We start from the raw sequence: 24,493 nt of genomic DNA on the forward strand, positions 1-24,493 counted from the left end.
TTACCTCGGCTATGTTTGGTCTGAGAGAAACTAATTACTTTGCCCACTTTACCCGGCTTCACATGGATTTTGTTTCAGAGCTCACCACTTCCCTGTTAGTGTTGTTGCCTCCAGAGAGCCTCAAGTTAATCTCTCCGAGGCTGTCCACTCTTAGATCTTTAGCCAATGCTTCGATGAGGCTGAACTCCAATACTGAGCAGACCACCTCTTGAGCGACAGGCACCGGCATTGCTATCCAACAGCATGCCTGGTTCTGCCTTTGCGAGTTTGTGGAACCCTTTAAGGCATCATTCACTAATGGCCCCTTTGACGGTTCCACTTTGTTTGGACTATCTGTTAAGGAAGCTTTAACCCGCATTGAGTAAGAAGGCAAGACTCTCTCCATTGTAGGGATTACGTTTTCTACTCCCCAGCGGTTCTTGTACCCAGAGGGGAAATAATAAGTTTTGATTCTGGAGGACATTCTTCTTTTCAGGATGCTCCCCAGAAATCGTCTTCCCCAGGTCAGGACAAGGGGATTCAACGGTAGATGCCGTCACTAGGGGCAGAAGTGGTCTGCAAAACAGACTCCCGAGAACCTTTATCAGAGAGGCCCTTCCCGCATTTGAGGCGCTGCCAAATTGTCCTGCCTTGGAGGCAGTCGGGGGTCATCTCTCCATTCAGCCATTAGTCTGGACAAGTCTCACCTCCGATCAGTGGGTGCTAAAAATTATTTCCAGGGGTTACTCCATTCCCTTCTCTCAGTCCCCTCCAATTCAGAAATTTCTCCCAGGTGTACCATCCCGCCAAAGGGAGTTGGCCTATCACGAGGTGCAAGACGACCTTTGAAAAAGAGCCATTCAAGAGGTCCCAACAGGATAACAGGGGTCCGGAACTTACTCTTCTTTTTTGGTGCCAAAAAAAAAAAACTGATATCTGCATCCAGTTCTGGACCTCAGCGAGCTAAACCTTTCTGTCAAGAAGTCCAAATTCCAGATGGTCACTGTACGATCCGTTCTGCCTCTCTTGCGCAAGGATGAATGGATGTGTTCAGTGGATCTCAAGGATGCATACTATTGTATAAAGATTAACAGAAGCTCCAGGAGACACTTGCACTTTCAGTTAGTGGCCAGTCATTATCAGTTGAGAGCCCTGCCCTTTGGATTCACCACAACTCCCCGGGTGTTTACCAAATGTGTGGCAGTGGTGGCACCTCATTGGCTGTAAGGTTTCCAGGTTTTTCTCTACCTGGATGATTGGCTCCTCAGAGCTCCCACAAGGCATTGACTAACATTGGCGACCAGGTATGTTCTCGGTCTTTTCCAGCATCTAGGCTTCACATTGAATCTACTACCCAAGTCCAATCTAGTTCTGAGCCAGAATCTAGATTTCATCAGAGTCCTGCTGGACACAGTATCAGAGACTGCAGCACTGCCCTCCCACAGGGTTCAACTGATTTGAGATAGTCTCTTTTGTTGGATCTAGCACACTCGCCTGTTCATTTCATTTTCAAAATGCTAGGCTGTGTAGCAGCTGCCATTCAATTGCTACCTCTCACCAGGTATCTTAATGCAAGTTCTCCAATGGACCCTGGCAGTCCAGTGGTCATTTCTGTCTCAGCCCATGTCTGTGACAATAGAATTGACACAGGACCTGTTTCTAGGCAGGCCATTTTGTTTCCCGCCTAAGGCCACAATGACCATGGATGCCTCCCTGTTGGGGTGGGAGGGGCATTTTCAGGGCAGGAAGATTCAAGGCGCATGGTCCCCATAGAGACCTTATTGCACATAAACGTCCTGGAAGTGAGAGCAGTCCTCCTAACATTGCACGCCTTGCAGGAATGCCTCCCTCTGGGGACCATAGCATAGATGGACAACATGGTAGTTGTCTGGTGTATCACCAAGCAAGGGTGAACATGATCTTATCCTCTGTGCAGAGAGGCCGTGAGAGTGTGGGAATGGGCGATGTCTTCCAGGTGCTTTCTTCTTGCAACTCATGTACCCGGGAGTTCCAACATCCTGCCGGCAAACTCAGCAAGTCCATCTTGAGTCCTCATAAGTGGTCCCTGAATCAGCCAGTGGCAAGACAAATCTTTAACTGTTGGAGTCAACCATGCTGCAACCTTTTTGCTTTCCCAGCCAACCACAAATGTATCAATTACTTTGCCCTGATCCCCCCATCAGGGGAGTCACCCAGGGATGCTGTTGTTTACGACTGACCTCCGGGTCTCTTATATGATTACCCTCCTATTCCCCTAATACCCAAAGTCTTACAGAAAGCTCGTCGCCTGAAGACCTCTCTCTTTCTCATTGCCCCTTTCTGGCCTAATCAGCTGTGGTTCTCCTTCCTAAGGTCTCATCTGCAGTATCCACCGTGGATACTAGATCCCATTCCAGATCTCATTTCCCATCCCTGGCGGCTTCCACTTTCGAATCTTCGGACCCTTCCTCTAACTGCATGGTTTCTCCAGTTCCAGTAATCCTTTTGCAGTCCAGACTTCCTTCCCTTGTGATGAGCATTATTTTGGCTTCTTAAAAGCCATCTACAAAGAAGGTGTACTCCAGTAAATGGAAAAGGTTTTCCATTTGGGCCAGACAATGGAATCGAGATCCCTTTTTCAGCCCCAATTCCTGATATTTTGCTTTTCTTATCTTCCCTTTTCAGGATGGGCCGAGTTTTTCTACCATTAAGCTCTAGTTGGCTGCAGTCTCTAATTTCCATATTAATGATGAGGCTACCTTTTCTTCCAAATTGTGCAAAGCCTTTCTGAAAGGAATTTTTCTTCTTAGACCTCCTATTAAGGATCCATCCCTGCCATGGAATTTGACCTTGGTGCTGCAGTCCCTAACGCAAAAACCTTTTGAACCAGATGGTTCATGTGATATTAAAATTCCTTTCCTACAAGATGGCCTTTTTAGTAACCATTATTTCTGCCAAGAAGGTCTCGGAACTTTAGGCTCTCTGCATTATGCCAACGTTCATGACCTTTCATAAGGACAGGATGTCTCCTTAAAAACAAATCCTTCCTTTCTCCGTAAAGTGGCCTCAGAAGCTAATCTCAGTCGCTCGATTCATCTACCAGTCTTCTTCCCGAATTACTCTACTAAAGGAGAATACATCTTGCATTGTTTGGACGTCCACAAGTCATTGTGTTTTTACTTAAAAAGGACTGAAGAGTTTAGAAAGTTGAACCAGCTCTCTGTGGCCTTCTCTCAGAATGTAAAGGGCCAAGCAGTTTCCAAAGTGACTATTCCCAGGTGGATTGCTAGTTATATTTCCTTCATTTATGCTAGTCTGCATTTAGAACTATCCAGACCATTTAAGGCCCACTCTACTAGGTCTGTTGCTACGTCATCAGGCTTTTTGGCTAGACTTTCCTGTTGATGAGATTTGTGCTGCTGTGACTTGGTGTAAACCACAAACTTTCATTTCTCACTACAAATTGGATTTGGTGTCTAGGAACAGAGCCTCTTTTGGTTCCTCCATGCTCCGGCATATTCTTTCTTGAGACCACCCAGGGTACATAGTAGCTGGGGACTCTGACCCACCTGTGGCGAATAATGACAAGGATAGCATCAGATGGAGAGTTGTCATCTGTGCTATCCAGTGTCATCTTTCATCACATTCTCACCCTCCTTCCCTCTTTTTTCTGGGGGTTCTGGTGAGGTAAAATGGCTTGTATTTGGTGAGAAGTATTTGGCTTCTGTTGCAGTTTTTTTTGTGCGTTTCAACTAATTTAGCAGACTCGATCTGAGGGTTAGAAGGTAGCATGGGATTATGGGAAGGGGAGGAGTTTGAGCTCTGGATCTGTCTGAGAAGTTGCCGGCTCGGATCAAGGTCAGATCCTAGACCCATCTGTGATGAATAATGACACTGGATAGCACAGATTCCAAGTTATGGTAAGTACATAACTGTCTCTTCTGTATAGCATGCCTAGTCTTTGATACGTTTTCTTGATATTGTTTTGGATGTGGAGGTCAAATTTAAGATCATTATCTATTATGACTCCTAATAGTTGGTATGGTGGACTAACTCGATTTCAGTGCCATTTGCCAAAAAGATTTTGAAACATGCTTTGTTATGGATGTGAGATTTTGAGGTAAAGAGGACGACTTTAGTTTTTTTGAGGGTTGTGTAGAAGTTGTGCCATTGTAAGCCAGGGTTCAATAGAGATGACAGCTTGTTGAGTGATTTCTTGGAGGTGTGTTAAGGTGTTTGGTACAGTCATCTACATATTGAATCAAAGTGCCTTTGCAAGAAGATAAATGTAGCATATTGATAAAAATATTGAAAGTAGAAGGCCATGGAAGGATCCTTGTGGGACTCCTGTGGAAGTTTGAAGGTATGTGGAGATGGATCGTCTGTTGGCAAGTTAGCTAGAGAACACTGAACAGATGGAGATGCAAGACCCAGGGTGGAAAATTGATTGAGGAGTTTACTGTGAGAAGAGACCATGTCAAAGGCTTTTGATAGGTCTAGAAATATGGCAGATACAAGTTTATTAGGGTTGCAAGCTTTATTGACACTGTAAGTGATAGTAACGCAGTAGAGGTGCTGTGTTCTGGTCGAAATCCATGTTGCATATTGGTAATTAGCTTATTTTGTAAGAGATAGTGGAGAAATTGTTGATGAATACATCTTTCAAGGATTTTTGAGAGGGGAGACAGGATGGCTATGGGACTGAAATTTGTAATGTCAGTGGAATTGCCTCCTTTATGTATGGGGATAGTGTGTGCCATTTTCCACAAGTTAGGGACACAGTTGGAGATGCATATAGAGTAAACTACATTTTAGCTGGAATGGGCTTGGGACAAAGAGAAAAGGGAAGATTTCTAAGTGTATTTTCATACAAAATTAAGGTAAGATGCTCTAAAAGGAGCAATGAATGTAGAATGTAATGAGCATGTAACACTTATGGTGCTGATAGACAAACTTTTGGTGGCCTGTGGCTGTTGAGCTTTTTTAGCATGAATGGATAGAAGACTTGCTGTTGAGGGTATTAATAGCAAGTAGTAGTGGAGATGGCAGCCTAGGGAATATTTAGCAAATGAGCAGTTCTAATGTCTACTGCACAAATTTTGGTTTCTGAAGATGAATGTCTTCTGACAGATCTGTCATTATGTTAAATGACCTTAACGTTCTTTTATTTGAACATGGAATGTACTTCTCAAAGGTAGCCAAGCCTATACTTTGTTTTTTCATTTGTAATTGATATGTTCTTACTCTTATTCCTATTTAGGAAGGTGTAGCAGAGTTTACATTAACTTAGTTACATGTTTTTTTTTTTTTGTTTTTTTTTTACCTCCAATTGTAGGACCTCAAGCAAGAACAATCCTTATGCAGTCAAGTTTACATCAGACTCAGCTAGCTACAATATGGTAAGGATCCTTTATTTACAGTATTTGACAACTTGAGTTTTGGTGATGTTCTTACACTAACATAGTTTTTTTCTGGCATCTTTATAGCATAGGTGTGCACATGCATTAATGGAAAAGAAAGCAAACCATAGCAACATTTCTTTGCTTGTTTCATGCATTATACATTGCATATGTTTTTTTTTTAACAATCATAATTCACTCCAACATTACATAAATTGCTCAGCTTCTGCTTCACTCCTCTTCGTGAACATTATTATTACTATTATTATTATTATTATTTCTATGTTTGCCGTTTCCCTTTTCTAAAGATTCCCTCCTCCAGTTCATTTATCTCCTGTACAGTATTTAGTACTTAAGTTAACTTTTGGTTTAGATTTTGATTTTCCTTTTCCAGAAATTGCTTTTTGGCAGCCAACGGTATCAAACTTTGTAAGGCCTTGTATGTCCAGGCAATTCGGGTTCTGTTTTGCAGCTCAAAGGGAGCATTTCCTTAGTTACAGCCATTTGCTTCACCAACTTTTCTGATAGAATAAACGCTAGGGAATTTTTAGAATCTGCTAACCAGTTAAACTCCTTTCAACATGTTCGCAGTTCTCTGTTTCTCATCACACCTTCAGTATTTGCTGTCTACCTAAGGGAAAAAATCTCTGGAGTCTGCTTGGGGTATAAAAATACATATGCAGGCACAGCTAAGCAAAAATTGTAAGCCTTCTGGGCTCTCTTGTATACTTGGGAGCTATATGGGTATCTTCCCATTATTTTTGTAAATTGCTTTTCCAGTTTCTCTTCTCAACCTTTTCTAACATTGTCCGAGTGATTCTTATAATTATCATGTTGTATTTTATATCCTATACTGATACTCCTTTTTTTGACAACTTTTCTAGACTCCTTTAAAAGTCTCCAAGAGCCTGTCTTTACATTAGCACTCTCCTATCCCTTTATCTTTGCCTATACTGTGATATCATTCCCTGGTAGGGAAGGCAGTCTGTAATCTACAGTCCAAACTTCTTGGCCTTATCCCACTCCCTTTCTAGTTATTTGCTTCCAGTGTATTGGTTCTTTTTCCAGTTTTCTGCAGATCCTTCTTGCCTGTTTGCTGTATCCCTACTTGCAGTTATTCCTTTTGGCAAAATCTCCTTTCTTCATTCCTGCGTTGGATTAGTTCTCCTCTTGTGAACTGTTGAGTTGAATTAAAGTGAACTTTGGCATGCTGCATCATGCACATGCACGTTTACCACTTGTTATAATTGATAAATTTTATTTTCTTTCATGCTGATAAGGAAAGTTGGTGGTAGAAGGCATAAATTCAGGAAATTGTCAAAAGAAAGGCAAAGTGCAGTAAAAAGTGTGAGCTAAAAACTGACCAGGCTGAAAAGGAATACTAGTGGGTTAACAAAGAGGCTAAGAGAGGAGTTGCAGTAGCAAAGAACAAGGCATCAGAGGCACTGTACCAGCTTCTGGAATGTGACCCAATACATGGCTCAAAGAAACTTTCAAAAGACAGAAAGATAAAGAAGAGATAGTCCAACACCCTTAAGTGATGCTAGTAACAATCTGCTGCTCACCAGTCAATAGGAAATCAGTGGCAGACAGGAGTACTTCCAGCAGCGTCTGATTGAAGAATGCCTCACAGACGCTGTACTACCCCAGAAGAAGCCCATTATAAAAGACCCCATTCAAGAATTAAGAGCAGTGCTAAGGAATTTAAGTCTGGGAAAGCAGCAGGATCAGATGAGGTCACAGGTTATGAGCAAGATTTTTTTTTTATTTTAAACACCTTTATTGAGTTATCACTTGTGACATAGGCAAATTTCGATTTATATAAAAGTGATCAACCCATCTTAACAAGTTCACATTTAGAAATGTTATACATCACAAATATTATGTACCCTATAATCCAAACAACATTGCATAAATTATTCATTTCTTGCCTTCTGTTAAACCTCATTCATCCTCCAAAACATTTTTTTGCATGTGTTACCTTAATTTCCATTGTTTTTTTATGTAATGTATTCCTTTACTTTCTAAAGATATACTTCCTGTTCTTTTGTCTGTTACAATATTCACTGCTTCAAGTACAGTTGGTTTAGATTTTGTTTTCATTTTCTAGTAATTGCTTTTTGGCAGCCTCCAGAATTAAAAATAGCAAGACGTTACTATGTCTAGGCAATTCAGATCCTGCATTGCAACTAAAAAAAAAAAAGTTTCTTTAGTTGCACTCATTTGCTTGCCTAGTATTCCTGACAGAGTACTTGGTAGGGAATTTTTAAATTCTGCTGACTCCTTACACTCCAAAAACATATGCTCCCAGGTGTCTCTTTCTTCCTCATCACACCACCAGTATTTGCTATTTACCTGAAGAAAAATTATTTGGAGTCTGCTTTGGGTATACACGTATCTATGCAAACATGTCCAGACAAAAAACATAAGTCATCTAGATTTTGTTGCATATTAGAGAGCCATACATATGTCCTCCCATTGTTTGTGTGAATTGCATATATGATCTCTCTTCCCATCTTTTCTGACCTCTTCTAATTGATTCCTGTAGCTATTGTGCAATTTTTTATTTGCCCCATTAATTAACCCTTTTTCAAAAGCAGCTTCTGTTTTAGATTCATCTAAAAACTCAACCAGTGCAGGTCTTTCATTTAAGATTCTCCTAATGTTAAGTTGTCTATCTCGCCTTCATTCTTGCTGGATGGGTTCGGAGCTGATCCTCAACTCCGACTTGGCCTTCTACTAAAGCTCGAGAGCTATTTACTGGCTCGAGGCCTCCCCATATCCCACAATGCTTGGCGCTAGATACCCAGATCTCGTTTGCCACTTCAGCTACGAGGTTGCGTTTTTACTGGCTCAGGTCGTATTAATCCTTTTTTCTATTTTCAGTTAATATTTAACTGTATTTTTCTTAGAGTTAGATTGTCTTTACTTGTATAGTTATACTGTGTATCCCCTGGTTAGTCCCACTTAGGAAACTCGTTTTTTGTTAGTTTCTACCCCCCCCCTTGTTTCTTCTCTATTAGTGGCTAGCCCCCCCTTGTTGTACTTATAGGAGTAGTGTTTAGCCTTCTAGTTTTTTTTTTTTGTATATTTTTATTGGGGTTGTTGTTGTATTATTATTAAGTTGGGTGATAGTGATAGTCTTTTTCTGCTTATTATTGTTAGCTTATCTAGTGCGGGTGTGTGAGTGTGTCTGTGTGCCTTGTTTAAGCACTAGTGTAATTTTTCTCTCTTTGGTATCCCCGGGCCAGTATGTCCAAGGATACCAAAGTTTCAGGCTTCAAGAAGTGTGACTCGTGCTGTCAGAAGATGTCTCTGACAGACGGTCACACTTCTTGCTTTTATTGCTTGGGTTCCCTACACCTGCAGGACTCCTGCTCGGTTTGTCATGCCTTCAGCCCGAGAGTCCTGCAGGAGCATAGGAACAAGCTTATCTTGAGAGGCCTACTCAAGCCAGAGGGATCCCCGGCGAAGCCTCAGTCGGGGAAATCCTCAAAGCCCGCCAAGCCGTCGGCTCCCAGTTTGAAGCCTTCGCCGGGTGAAGCATTTGCCTCCTCTTTGGTTACGGCTGGAGCCGACACCTCTAGACCTCAATCGGCTCCAACTTTACTGTCGGAACAGTCATTGGGTCAAAAACGTTCTAGGTCCCGTTCCCTAGAATCGGTTCGCTCGGCTCAGAGGTCACCGTTGCTTCAGTCGGAACGAAGCCATAGGTCCCACTCCTCTCGGTCTTCCAGGTTATCCGACCATGACTTGGAGAAGGGTGGTCAGTAGACTACTTAAATCGCAGGCCCTAGCCAAGATGTTAACCAGCCGTTCTCAACAGACTGTGGCTGTCCCGTTGTCTTCAGCAGTTCCTCCTCTGACTCCCCTTTTGTTTTTGGAGACAGAGCTGGTTGGGGTTCGAATCTTGGAAATGTTGGAGCCGATACCATACCTTTTGGCTCCTTCGTTGGCTCCGATCTCTTCATTGGTTCCTTCCTTGGAGGGATCTGGGCGCCGGGGCTCCCTCGTCGGCTCCGAGGGGGCGAGCGGCATCGGACCCTTGTCCGACCCCGTTCTCCCTCTCGGGGCTTCGGTGCAGGTGAGGTCTGCCCCGACATCGGCCTCGGAGCAGTCCCTCTCGGTGCCGGGAGGGGTTCACGTCTCTTCGGAGCGGGGACCCTCTGCTCTGCCTGACAGGGGCGCCTTCGAGGTCATGAGGAGCATGCTGACTCCTGTGTCAGCTCCTCGATCGGCCCCTTCGGCTCCTCCCCCATGGTGCCTGCATCGGTCTCTGTCAATCCTCCTGACCCCAAGCATGGAGAACAGACACTCCAGGCCGCCCCATTGGGCGTATCTTCCTCTTCCGAGGCCTCCCCTGATCATTCAGAAGAGCCCCCTCAGAAGAGAAAATGTAAGAGGAAATATGTTGACTCCCCCGAGTCAGTCACGTCTGATACCGACTTGGAGGATTCGGAAGGGTTCCCAAGATCCCCCTCTGAGGATGTCTCTTTTTCAGACATCCTAGAGATCCTTAAGCAGAGGGGGAACTGGACTTGCCCTTAACCCTTCCGAGGACGAGTCGGTGTATCTGGACGCGTTTGGTTCTCGCCCTTCCACCTCCTGGGTGTCTCCACCCTTCGACCCGCTCATGGAAGTGGTGGCTCGAAGGGCGTGGTCAGCCCCGGACACAGTGGAACCAACTCCCCGCAGGCCCACTAAGTTCATTACAGCCCCACCCGACAAAACAATTTCTGACAAAAGGTGTCCCTGTTGATGCCATGGTGGTGGCAGCAGCCACTAAGAAGGAGTTGGCTGACCCTTCGGTGCCTGTCCATCCACCTAATAAAGAGTCTAGGGCAATGGACAGGTACGGGAAGCGGATGTTTTCTTCAGCGACCTTTTCCATGCGGTCACTGAATTATCTGTGCCATTTCACCCGCCTTCAAAGGGATCTTCTCAAGGAACTGGGTGATGCCCTTCAGGATCCATCAGCTGCGGGGGCTCAGGATAAGATCAACTCCCAACTGGCGACCCTTAACTCTATCGTCAACTCCTCCATGCGGCTCATTTCTTATGCAGCCGATGGGGCGAGTAGGGCCGCAGGTACAGGCGTGGCTTTGAGAAGACATGCCTGGATGCGGTTATGTAACTTTGCTGACACCTTTAAGGCATCCTTCACCAATACCCCCTTCGATGGTTCGGCTCTGTTTGGACCACAGGTGAAGGATACCCTTACCAGGTGTGAGCAGGAAGGCAAGACTCTCTGTGCTATGGGAGTCCATTTTTCTACTCCCTCTAGACCATACCCTAAAGGTCAGAAGAGTGGAAAAATGTGGTTTCAGAAACCCCAGGGAGTCGTTCCTGACACACGTGGTGAGTTTCCCTCCAGGGGCAGAGGAGGGAACAATAATAGACGCTGCCCGAGGGGCAGAGGGGGTCCGCAAAATCAGGGTAGCAGAGAGTCTTTCTCTGACAAACCCTTTCAGCACCCCTGAGGGGCTGCCCGACTGTCCACCTTCGGAGGCAGTCGGGGGAAGATTGTCACTGTACCCAGAAGCCTGGCAACTCCTTACACAAGACAAATGGGTATGGTCCATCATATCTGAGGGTTACAAAATCCCCTTTGTCCACACCCCTGTACAAACAACCTGGTCCCTTCCAGATGTTCCACCCAGTCTAAGGGAACAAGCAGTGCTAGAAATTTCAAAACTGCTAAAAACAAAAGGGCCATCCAGCCAGTCCCAGCAGACCAACAAGGATCCGGGATTTACTCCAAGTTCTTTTTGGTACCAAAAAAGACAGGGGACTGGAGACCCATTTTGGATCTCAGCAGGTTAAACAAATCTGTTCAAAGAACGAAGTTCTGGATGGTCACACTTCAGTCCATTCTACCTTTTTTGGGTCAGGACAATTGGATGTGCTCCATAGACCTTCAGGATGCGTACTACCATATCAAAATGGACAGACGCTCCAGAAGGTTTCTCCGCTTCCGGCTGGGAGCCAGTCACTGTCAATTCAGAGCCCTGCCCTTTGGTCTCACCACAGCCCCCAGGGTGTTCACCAAATGCATGGCAGTGGTTACGGCTCACCTGAGACGGCGAGGATTCCAGGTGTTTCCATATCTAGATGACTGGCTTCCTTACTGCTTCCACCAGGCATCAGCTACTGTGAGCCAGGGATTATACCATCCAAACTTGCTCCGAGCTAGGTATCTCAATAAATTTTGAAAAGTCTGCATTGTCGCCTTGTCAATCTATAACCTTTATAGGCGCAAGATTAAATACAAAAGAGCTGTCTGCAAAACTTCCTTTAGACAGAGTATCAGACATTCGCCGACATGTGCAGGTCTTACTACAGTGCAAGAGGATTCAGGCCAGATTTGTACTGAAAACTTTGGGTCTCATGGCAGCAGCAATCAAATTACTTCCCCTGGCTCGTTTTCACATGCGGATTCTTCAGTGGATGCTTTTTACCCAATGGTCTTTTCAACAACTTCTGATGTCTCACAACATAATAATCACTCAATCATGCAAAGACCACCTGGCTTGGTGGATGGTCTCCCCTCTAGTACTTCAGGGCAGACCGTTTGTTCTTCCTCCTCCTGTTGCCACGGTGACCACGGATGCCTCCCTGATCGGGTGGGGGGGGGGGCATTTTCAGGGCAGGACTGTCCAGGGCACTTGGCAACCTCTACAGTACCACCTGCACATAAACGTCTTGGTGATGAGAGTGGTACTTTTAGCATTGCAAGCTCTTCAGGACTCTCTACCCACCGGGACTATTGCAATTCAAACAGACAATATGTCTGTAGTGTGGTACATCAACAAGCAGGGCGGAACCAAGTCCTATCCCTTATGTCGAGAAGCGCTCAGACTCTGGCAGTGGGCAATCTCCTCTCAATGGTTTCTGATAGCAACGCACATCCCCGGGAAGTCCATCGTCATAGTGGACAGGCTAAGCAGAGCTATTCTCATGCCTCACGAGTGGTCTCTCAATCAGTCAGTAGCGGACAAAATTTTCCGCAGATGGGGTCAACCTTGCTGCGACCTTTTCGCAACTCCTCTCAACAGCAAGTGCGATGATTTCTTCACTCTCTTCCCCCTCCCTGGCCACTCCCCCAGAGACGCTCTAGTTCACGATTGGCCCTGGGGTCTTCTGTATGCATTCCCACCTTTGCCCCTAATTCCCAAACTAATTCAGAAGGCGACCGCATTGGGATCCAGGATGATCCTCATTGCCCCTTACTGGCCTCGACAAATTTGGTTCCCATTCCTGCATCATCACCTGCTGGAGCAGCCTTGGAATCAGGACCCAGTGCCAGACCTCTTGGTCCATCAGTCGGGCGGGCTGCACCAATCCCTTCAGTCTTTCAACCTCACAGCTTGGTTGCTCCACTTCCAACCTTAGCCAGGCTTCCACATATTTCTCAGCCGGTGCGTGAAATCATCCTTTCTTCGCACAAATCTACTACCAGGAAGACTTATGTTAGTAAGTGGAAACGTTTCTCTTTCTGGGCAGAGGCTAGAAATATAGACCCCTTTACAGCCCCTGTTCATCACGTTCTAGATTTTTTAGCAGAACTTTCGAGCTGGTTCCTCGTCTGCCACCATTAGGGTTCAATTGGCTGCTATCGCAAATTTCCACCCTGGCCTGTCAGAAACTAGCATCATGTTCCACAAACTTTGCAAGGCCTTTCTTAAAGGGACTATTTTACTTAGGCCCCCGGTCAGACATCCCCCGCCTCCGTGGGATTTAAACCTGATATTAGCTTCCTTGATTCTCCCTCCTTTTGAACCTGCGGCCTCCTGTTCCTTAAAATTACTCTCCTGGAAGACTCTCTTTTTAGTAGCCATCACCTCAGCTAGGAGAGTTTCGGAACTTCAAGCCCTCTGTATTCTTCCTCCTTATCTTGTGTTTCACAATGTTAGAGTTTCACTCGGGACTAATCCTTCTTTTCTGCCCAAGATACCTTCCGAGACAAACCTGAGTCAGGCTGTTGATCTACCTGTCTTTTTTCCGAACTATTCGAACAAAGCTGAACAAAAGTTACACCAATTGGACGTTCATAGGCAATTACGTTTTTATTTGGATAGGACTAAACAAACAAGAAAATCGGACCAACACTTCCTGTCCTATGCTCTGGGCAAACAGGGCCTGCCAATTTCTAAAGTAACCTTATCCAGGTGGTTGGCCTCTATTATTACTTTGATTTATCAACTGAGACATAAAGAACTCCTTACAAAAACAAAAGCTCATTCCACCAGAGCGTTAGCTACTTCGGTAGCTTTTCAAGCAAGACTACCAATGGAATCTATTTGTGCTGCAGCCACATGGGCCACTCTTCATACTTTCATTTCACATTATAAGTTGGATATGGCCTCTAGGAGTCAAGCTGATTTTGGTTCCACTGTGCTCAAGAGTCTGTTTCGATGAGCCACCCAGGACTAAGGTGCTAGGGACGCTGTCCCATCCAGCAAGAATGAAGGCGAGATAGTCAACTTAACATTAAGAAGTTATGTACCTACCATAACGTTCCATGTTAGTTGTCTTCTTCTCGCCTTCTTTTTTGCGTCCCACCCTCCATCCCCCTAGCCTGGACAGACCGAGAAGAGTCCCTTTTTGAGGTCTTCTTCCTCTGGCTGAGTCTTATCTGGGTTACGTCCTCCTCTGTTTTAGTACTGTAGGTAAACCTTGTAGTTTGGACAGGTTTCCTTAAAAATTTTTTCTATGGTGTTAGCTCTGCCAAACGAGATCTGGGTATCTAGCGCCAAGCATTGTGGGATATGGGGAGGCCTCGAGCCAGTAAATAGCTCTCAAGCTTTAGTAGAAGGCCAAGTCGAAGCCGAGGATCGGCTCTGAACCCATCCAGCAAGAAAGAAGGCGAGAAGAAGACAACTAACATGGAACGTTATGGTAGGTACATAACTTCTTATTCTTTCTCTTTGTCTATACTCTTGTCAATCCCTGATAAGGAAGGCAATCACTAGCTTGCACACCAAATGTCGCCTTGGGCTTTTCCCATTCTTTTATCTTTCCTTCTCTAATTATTTGTTTACAATATCTTGGTTCCTTTGCCTGCTTCCTCCAGTAAATTCAAGCCCCTTTCTTATCTGTTCTCTATATCCCTAATTACAGTCATCCCTTTCAGCAGAAGCTACTTTCTCCATTCCTATGTTGGCTTAGTTCTTAGTATACTTTCTGCTCCTTTATGAATATAATATTCTATGACTGTTGTTCTCTTTATGGATCTGCTTCCAAAATTCCATTCTTTCCTTATTTCGTGAATTATCTACAGCTTCATCATTAGCACTTTCTACTTTGAATTGTAGCTTTCTGCTTTTGTTATGTGTAAGAGCCTCAACTGTGTAGCTCTAAAATATTCCTTCAAATCAGGTAATCCTAAACCACCTTGCTCTGTTGGGAGGATCAGTTTATCCCACTTGACTCTTGCCCTCTTCCCCTCCCAAATACAATCCTTCAACACTTTATTATGATCCATAACTACTTCTCTGGTTGATAAACATATGCCTGACCTGTGTATAAAACTAAGAAGACTAAAAACATTTTTACTGTCTGTATCTTGCTATATACTTATCATTAGGCGATAGCTTCCAGTTTCTCAGTTTTTGTATTATGTTTTGTTTACTCTCTCCCACATATCCTTAGCTCCCATAACTGAATCCTTTTTAATCCATACTCCTAAATACTTAATATAATCATGTCTCCATAAATTGGGTTTTGCTCAACCAATTCCTGTGTGGTTCCATAGTTTATAACTTTAGCCTTTAATTTTATTTCCCGGAAACAACCTGAACTGTGACAGAATATTATAGAACACTGAGATGTCCTTTTCTGCTTTCATCAGGTACAAAATAACATCTGCAGATAAAGCCAACTTTTCTTGAACACCATGCCAGTTATATCCTTGAATTTTTGAGTCCTTTATTTTCTTTGCCGATGGTTCTAAGTATAACACAAATAACAAATGAAAAAGACACACCTGTCTGTTTCCTCAGTTCAGACGCAACTTATCAAAGTGGAATTATCCCACTTTGATTTTTGCCTCTGCTCCCTCATATATCCTTCTAAATAACCTTATTATTTTGTCAGGAATTTCAAATGCTTTCATTGCCCTATTCATAAAATCTCAGCTTACTTTTGTCAAATTCTTTCTTTGGATCAAACCCCAGCAGTATTTTCTTACATTCTGCTTCCCTCTGAATCTTCATTGTTCTGTTAATGTCAAACGTTTACCTCTCCTTCACAAAACTACATTGGTCCATGTCTATTAATTTTGGCACCACCTTTGCCATTCTTTAGCCATTATAGACATAAACACTTTATAATCATGGTTTAAAATTGAATTGGGCATATATAGAGTTGGATCAGATGGGTCTTTAACATCTTTAGGTATTACAGCCACCATATTTTTTTTCCGTGATGTTGGTCCTACCCCTCCTTTTAAAACTGTTAAACAAAACCTTCCAGAGACTTATCATTTCATTCCCTCCTAGCTCCAAAACTTCCACTGGAATACCATCTATCCCTTGAGACTTTGTTTATATGTCACCATTTTTATCTCTTCTCCTATCTTAATGGTCCTATATCTACATTTTTTTATCTCTTTTCGTCATATCTTAATGGTTAGTTGTTGAGCCTCATCCACTTCTAACACTGGCATATTTAAGGCTTCCATAAATATTTCCATTTGTAGGTTTTCTTGATTTCCCCGCTTCTCTGCTTTCTACAAATTTTCATAAAACTTCCGAAATTCCTTTAATACTTCTACAGGATCTCTCATTTTCTTGATTATTAGGCTCTTGAAGTTTGGTACCAGCCCTTTCCACTTTCTGTTGCCCAAGTCATTGTGCCAAAAGTTTTTGTGCTCTACAGTTATCGAAAACAGTTGCTTAAGAGCAGTCAGGTATTTCCTTATTTTTTCTTTTTCCTTTAGCACCCTGCAATTATACCTCTTCTCTTTTTGAGAGATTCTCCTTATTTTGTAACAATTTAACCTTTGTCATACCCTCTAAATAATTCTTAACCAGACTCAAGTCTTTTTATTTCTACCATGTTTTTAAACTACACTTTCACTTTATCCCACTCACTACCTATAACTTCTAGAGTACTTTGTCTTCCTTAACTCCTGGATAATTTCCATTACCCATTCTTTAAATTCCTCTTTTAATGGGTAGGTGGTTAAGCACTGGTATCTCATCTTTACTTCATTATCTATATTTGTATCTTGGTAATTATTGGAACATGATTTGAAATAGTTATTGTATGTGTATATAAAAGTTCTCAATTAAATTAACATGTTCCTGTGAAATATGTGAAATGTAATTTCTTTAAAGTCTAGCCCAGTCATTGTACTTATTGAATTCACGTCTTTCGTACCAAATATTTTCATAAATTTCTTCAGAAATGTATCCTCTCTTGTTGCATTTTCCCTTCTACCCCCAAATACATCCTTATTGTTGCAAGTCAAATTCCAGTCCCCACCTATAAGTAATACTCTGCTGAAAGCTGATTATTTCTTCTCAATATTTTTTTAAGCTCCATAATATTAGTTTTAGGTGAAATATAAATACATGCCTGCGTAATCCTAAGCCCTTACCAGTTGCCCCTTACTACTATAATTCTGCCATTATGTTTTTCCCTCTTGTAATTAATATAAGTACTTTCCTTTTTCCTTGAATATTCATCCTGAAATCTTTTCTTTATCAAATTCACATGCTCAGTTCTTTCCAATTGTGTTTCCTGTAGCTTTCTATTTGTACTTTGCATTTCTTTATGTAATTTAGTATTCATCCCTTTTTGTATATACCTGTGAGATCATTCACATTCCAAGATAACATGGAAAGTGTTGCCATTATGGTAAGAAGTCATTATTCCCACCTGTTATGTATATGGCAGCTTTTTTAAATGTCTGTTTTTGGTGTGAATAAGATGTTGAGTGAGATATGGGGGAAATGACTCCTGGGTGTACTCATAACAGTATAGTGAAGAGGGCATATCCCAGATGACTGAAGAGAAAGCATACTGGAGCCAGTGCACAAGAGCAAAAGGGACATCCTCAACTTTGGGGAGTACAGAGGTATCAAACTCCTATCACACTGCATGAAATTGCATGAAATTTCTGGAGTGGGTGATTGATAAACGAATATGCAGGGGAGTGTAAAATGGGAGATGAGCAGTTCATATTCATATCAGGATGCAGCACAACCAATCTAGTGTTTGCAGTGAGACAGATTGTTTAGAAGAAGCTAGCGATAAGGAGAGAGTCCAACTGGGCATTCCTGAACTTGAAGAAAGCATGTGACAAGGTCCCAAGAAAGCTGATCTGGGCAATCCCGTGGTGGTCAAAGTCCCAGAAACACTTGTAGAGTTTGAGCAGACTGTGTAGAAGGACTCAATGACTCAAGTATGAATAATGTTAGGACTCCTAGAAGGGTTCCCAGTGGTAGAGGGTGTGGGTCAAGGTTCAGCTCTTAGCCGACTACTGCTGATAGTGGTGATCAGGTGATGGACAACATTATCAAACAGGTCTGAGGAGACAGTACTCTTGCTCCAATCCAAGCCCCTGTACTTGGGCAGAACGTAAAAAAGTTAACAAACGTAAAAACTCTACTAACAGACCTCAAGGCAGCAGTTTTGCTCGTACACAATGTTTTAATGTATAAAATCAGAATACATCCAAATGGTTTAGCGCTTTCATCTGTCGCAGACAGATTTCATCAGAACCAAGCTCTCAGTCTCACACTCTGACGTTTATAGTTGCATTTTGGCGCCTTTTTTATATATATATAAAACCTAATAAAAAACTTTTTAATAATTTTTAATACAAAACCATTATAAATATTTTTACACATTACTAGGTTATTGGTTATTAATGTAACGATGTAACATATGTAATACTGAATTTATTTATAATGGTTTTGTATTAAAAATTATTAAAAAGTTTTTTATTAGGTTTTATATATATATAAAAAAGGCGCCAAAATGCAACTATAAACGTCAGAGTGTGAGACTGAGAGCTTGGTTCTGATGAAATCTGTCTGCGACAGATGAAAGCGCTAAACCATTTTATACATTAAAACATTGTGTACGAGCAAAACTGCTGCCTTGAGGTCTGTTAGTAGAGTTTTTACGTTTGTTAACTTTTTTACGTTCTGCCCGAGTACAGGGGCTTGGATTGGAGCAAGAGTACTGGTTGGTGTGATTCGTGTTTTTGTTCCAGGTCTGAGGAGACAGATCGACGAAGTTGCTTTATGCAGATGATGTGACACTACAGGCTAACTCTGATCAAGAAATTCAGCAAAGGATAGAGAAATTGAATGCAAAACTCAAGGAACATGGGCACAGATGAACTCTGACCCACACCCTACTCAAATTCTACCAAAGTAGCTCCAATTGCTGAGAAAGTCAGAGAACAGATTACTGTCATTTGGGCATGTGTTCAGGAAAGCAGAAGGCAATCTGAATATCATGTGAGACAGGCTGGAAAAAAGCAAGAGGAAATGAGGGCATTCAGCAAAGAGATTGACAGACGGGAATGATTGTCAAGTAACGTAGAAGAGTGGCATTGAACTCGGATAGATGGAAACAGGTGTCATTACACTCCAGCTCCATGTAAGAAAAAAAATGTGGGGAGGGGGAGACCGTGATTTCCTTCATGCTGTTCCCTAATTCACCACAGCTGCAGAATAATCTAGTGGTGACAACAGGAATATAGCTGAGCACATTTTTTTCGTGTGTTCCTTGTACTGGTTTAAGAACCAGTGCTAATCTAATCCCTGCTCACTACAATGCAGTGTCCTTCCTAGACGAGGTTGTTCCCCCCTTTCAGAATCTGTTTCATAATGTGGGAGATAGACAACAGAATCATGGTGTGGACTTTGCAGATGAAGAACATTTGGATGATCATTGAGTGATGCCCCCTTATCCATCAGAGGACATGTATTCTTCTTCCTTATAAGTGACCCAATATGTAAAGGCACAGTGACATCAGCATGTGCCTTTCCTGCATCTCTGTTCTTAAAAAGTATGCCATCTGTTGGATCTTTTTACAGATCTTGCTTTACATACCTCACAGTCTGCCAGGTGTTGGTCAGTATTTGTCAGCCTGCCTTTCATGAAAGGAGAGCAGTCCTGTGTGATACTAATACCAGCTCTTTAGCAATCTTGATCTATTGCACAACCTCATCCTTCTGAGCCAGTGGATCAGGCTGCTGTTGGAACATTTTTTATGCTTGTGTAATGTATGGATTCTCTAGTAGCAGAACTTGAGTGATGAAAAAAAATAGTAGTTCATAGTGGTAAGTGGATTATATATTGTGTTTGAAATAGAAGCAAAGTTCTTGGCATAAAAATGAAGGAAATAGTTTGTTTTAACTTTATTAACAAATGAAGCTATAAATTTATATACTTTTGATGGTATTGCAGGAATCTTTCTGACATTGACCAAGATGGCAAGCTAACAGCAGAGGAGTTTATTCTGGCTATGCACTTAATAGATTTGGCTATGTCTGGTCAGCCTTTGCCAGCTGTACTGCCTGCAGATATGATCCCACCTTCATTTCGGTAAGCTGTTTGCAAGTGAAACAATGGTAAAGTATTCACATTGAAGGTGAACAAATTGTATTTCTGTGACAGAGTAGTAGTGTTTTGTTTAATGAAACCTATTAAAGGGCCAGCAGTGACGTGAGCACATGTCTAAATTTAGTACACTGTTTTTGGTGTAGGTAGTAAAAAAAACAGCAAGTTTATTATGAGGCAGGAGCATTTGTTGAACAATTCTTTCTCACAGGTGATTTACATGGTTATACTGGTATTCACATTTCAGATATTTTGGAAACCAAAATATGTAAATGTTGACCTCATTAAAGTGCCTGAAGGGTATGTGCAACATGACAGATTTGTTTGGTGGGAATGCAGCTGTATCTTTATTTTTAGACTGTGATGCTTTCTGGCACATTCTAGTTTTCTTACTTGTGTTCACATAATCCAAATGATTATACTTCGTTTTAGTGGTTTAGTTTGAAGAGCTTGGAGAAGGTTTCATTTTTATATGTTTGATTGCAAGAGGGGTGTTTTGACACAGGTGTATTATAAAAGTGTACTCTGGAATGTTTTCTTTGTCTTGCATTCTTAAAGTTAAAGGCTGTACTTCAGTAGACCATCAGCAATTGATACACTTCAGTGTGTTTCTTTTGTGCTTTGATGTGGTTGTTATGGTATATTTTAAATTCTCTGGCTGCCATACTTTGGGTGCTTAAGCTCAAGTGTCATTATTGGCATTCTCTCACCTATTTAGCGGGCACAGCATCTCCAGATGTTCTTTTTAAGTATGAATGTATAGTGATTGAGATTAGCCACAAGTATATAATTCATCTGACCTAACATCCAGAACTTCTGACATCCCGCATGGCTGGTCTTTTGACCATGCTGTGCATGTAAGTAAGGTCACTTGTCAGGAAGTGGAAGCAGCCTCTATGCCATTTCCCAGTTCTTTTAGCATTTTTGTACATTGGATACATGTAGGTGACTTTTCAAAGCACTGCAGTAAGTAACCCAAGTTGGAGTTCTCTCTCGCACCAATATTGATTATTAATTTTATGATTTTATTGCATTGACTGCCATTATTTAATTTTTGACTTTGGTGAGCGTCCTGTGGTCAATTGTCTTTAGCTAAGATTTCCACATGAAGAAATATTCTGGTGGTGGGTTATCACCTTCAGTGCCATTCCTTAGTTGGCAAGCACCATCAGGTGTTATGTTGCCAACACTGCCCCTTTTCTGAAAGGAAAACCTTACTTTTGCAGAGCTTGCAACCTCTCGGTTTGTATGGAGCACAGAAAGCTTTTGCGCCTTAGGCTAAGTGATGCCTGTCCTTTCTCCCACAGGACAGTGTTCTGATGATTTCAGTAAACATTAAAAGCCTTATTTTAGAAGAGATGAGCAGAAAAGTCATAGGAAAGATTCTGCAGATAAAGAGCATAGCATATGAGGTGTTTGATTTATTCAACCTCATGAGGATCTGAGGGCACCAGCCCCAGTGCGGCATTGCATTGCTTGCCCCAAATTTGCCATCTATGTATGTCACTTCTGCAGCTATTTTCCTATTGGAAATCGGTACTAGGATAGCAACCTTGCAGTCTTCCAAAGACTTGGTAGACATTCTGACTATGCCGTATCTTGACATCAGTTCCTGTGTGTCTGCAGGGAGGCCAGTCCTAGGTGCACATCACTAGGGAGCAGTCCCCTGCATTTTCCATGCCAGTTTTTCTGTAGCAACTTGATTCTGGAGAAAAGACCATACTTTTTTGTAGTTGTGAGAAGAACCTGAGGTAGTTGGGTATCCATCTGTTTAGACCCTTCAGGAAAGGAACCCGTTTTGGGATCATATACTCTTGTGCTGCTTTGCTTGATCCCAGCCATTTTTGATTATTATTAAGTTGAAAAGTATATTGCAACGTTGTAGAGATGCATGCTCTGACACCCCTTCTGAGGAGCTTTTGACTTGTGGTAAGCACCTATTGCCAAAGGAAAGGGAATGTTTCCCCATGTTTTTGTCTGACAGGTGAGCAGCACTTATATCAACAAAATGTTTTTCTCCATTCCAGTGCTGGCTTAGTACTTAGAATACTTACTGCTACTTTGAGTTTTAATATTCTATATGGTTATTGTAGTTTTCCTTAGGGATCTGCATCCAAAATCCCATTCCCTCCTTATTTCTTGCACCTTCCCCTGATTCATCATCATCCCTTTCCAGAGATTTTCCTCTTTTTAACCCTGTGGCAGACCCTTCAGTATCTCAGTTGCATCTAGCATAGTTTTTATTTTCTTTTGGTTGTGGGGGCCATTGACATGATTCTAAAGGGAAGGGTGGGATGCAGAGTCCCCAAGAAGTTTGGGGGAGGAAATAGCCACCCTTCATGAGTTGATACTGTAAGTATTTGGGATGGTATTAGTAGACATTATGGGTGACTATTGGCATATCAGTATTTGGGAACTGTGGGAAGCCTCTGCATTTTGATGCAGTCATAAGAATTCTAACTACCAAGTGCTGTGCCTTTGCTTTACTCTTAGTCTTCACCAAGACGTTACACACAGTGATGAAGGTTCTGCAACAGTGCAGTCTTCTGGAATTGCCTTGTTTAAGTAATTGGCTGTTGGTGAAATCTCTCTAGGTTTTCCTGCAGAGGTTACTATCTTGAGCTTTGTTGTGGCCGCAGTCACTTCAAGCTACATTTGGCTGGAAGAAGCCATTCATTTTGCCAGTAGCTGCAAGATTGCAATGTTGCTATTCAGGTAAGTTCAGTGAGGTGTGTAGCAAGGCCCTGAGGACCTGTCTTAGTATTTTAGCACATTTTGTGTATAACCAGTCTACTTTGCGCCATGGTGCAACCTTGACTTCCTTGTAAGTAGAAGGCCTGGTTAAAGGATAGTGTGCTGATGACTTTGCACTGGTCTGCACAAGGGCAGTCTGTTACTGGATTACCATTTTGTGGCATATCGGGGGAGTCTACCAGGAGAAGTTCTTATTCCATGGCATGGCTACTTGTGATGTCAAGGTGCTGTCATTTCTTGGCAATTCTGCATAGTTTGCACTGGCTGTCAGTTAAACGCCAAATCGTTATTTAAGATCTAGTCTTTGTATAGCTATAAATGACTTGGATCATTTTTATCTCAGGAAGGTTTTTGGGAATTATGACCATTGAACTTCCCAGTCCAAAGTGTCTCTTAGTCATATTACCCTAGGAGTTTCTGCTGCAGCAAATTGAATATCCACTTTTTCAAGGTGGAGAGAAGGCTCTGCAGTCCAGTCTTTCATCAACTAAAGCATCTTTGTTAAGTTATGACTTAAGACATAGGCTACTACACATTAACAGAAAACAAACCATATTAACATTTACATTAAACATCATTTAGCTTTTCTTTCTTTTTAAATATCATCAGCCTAATATTACATAAATTGTTGAATTCCTCCCTTCCTTAGTTAATTTGCTCACCCAGTGTTTCTGATTACTCTGCAGGGAATTTTTTTTAAATCTGCCAACTCATTACACCCCCAAAACATGTTCCCAGTTAACTCTGTTTCCCATCATACCTCCAACATATGTTATCTATCTGAGGGAAAAAAAAAATTGAAGTCTGCTTGGAGTATAAACATACCTATGCAAACACTTGAAAGATCCTAAACCTTGTAGACTTTTTGCACACTTGGGAGCTGTAACATATGTCATGCCATTGTTCTCTTGTAAATTGTTTTTCCTGTCTCTCTTCTCATTCTTTTCTGACCTTCTCTGATTCTTAGTTATCATGCAATATTGTAACAGCAGCTTCTGTTCTAGATTCATCTAAAAACTCCACCAGAGCAGGTTTTTCACTTAAGATTCTCATGATCCATTTCTGTTTGCCTATACAGTAGTATCAATCCCTGGTAGAGAAGGCAGATGTTCTTCGTGTTTCACTGTTGCAGTCATCACATTTGGGTTCTCTGCTTGCAGTAACCCTCAGTCGGCCTGATTATCAAAGTCTTGGGTCCTGCATCGGTTGCTGCCTCATCTTCCATGACGTCAGGTAGTCAGGAGTATAAAGCATGCAGCCGATGCCATCCCAGTCTTTCTTGCCATGCTGTGCCTGAAGCAGAAGCAGTTCGCAAGTGCCGGTCGGCCGACTCCTGAAATTTTCATTTTCGAGTTTCAGATCAGAAGTCTTCAACTAAGCTAAGTACCCCGTTGGGGAACCTTTTTCTTGCTCTAAACCGATGTCCGTAAAAGTTAACAATTGTATTTCTTGTAGAAAGCAAATACCTCATAAAGATTTTCATTTGTACTGCATTTCTTGCTTACGTCCAGACCTCGACGTACCTTGCTGTTGGTTTTGTGCCTTATTCAAACCTCGTACTATTCGTCTTCGGTTCATTTACGCATCTAAATATTTTGGTACTCTGTTCAGTTATCCAGAAATGGCTTTGGTAAGCCACCTGACTGCTGACATTCCGAAAAAACGCAAAGATAAAGACAGAGACAGACCACGTAGGTCCAAAGCTGCAGATGACGCTTCTATTAAGCTAGTCACCAGTTTGCCTATACTCAGGCGCTTTCGCAGCCCCTGATATGCACTACTTCAGATTTGCAGGCCTC

General features: G+C 42.3%; 1 protein-coding gene across 1 annotated transcript in view; it reads left to right on the forward strand.

The window, feature by feature from the left end:
* ITSN1 (intersectin 1) overlaps nucleotides 1-24,493 on the forward strand; it is a 2,682,533-nt gene that overhangs the window by 301,124 nt on the left and 2,356,916 nt on the right. Inside the window, exons 6-7 of the mRNA XM_044072770.1 lie at nucleotides 5,294-5,357; nucleotides 19,788-19,925. Of these exons, the coding sequence (XP_043928705.1) occupies nucleotides 5,294-5,357; nucleotides 19,788-19,925 (202 nt within the window). The remainder of the gene's footprint in view (nucleotides 1-5,293; nucleotides 5,358-19,787; nucleotides 19,926-24,493) is intronic.

Source organism: Protopterus annectens, chromosome 5.part1, assembly GCF_019279795.1.
Source record: "Protopterus annectens isolate FY-2018-M chromosome 5.part1, PAN1.0, whole genome shotgun sequence".
In the NCBI taxonomy this organism is placed as follows: Eukaryota; Metazoa; Chordata; order Ceratodontiformes; family Protopteridae; genus Protopterus; species Protopterus annectens.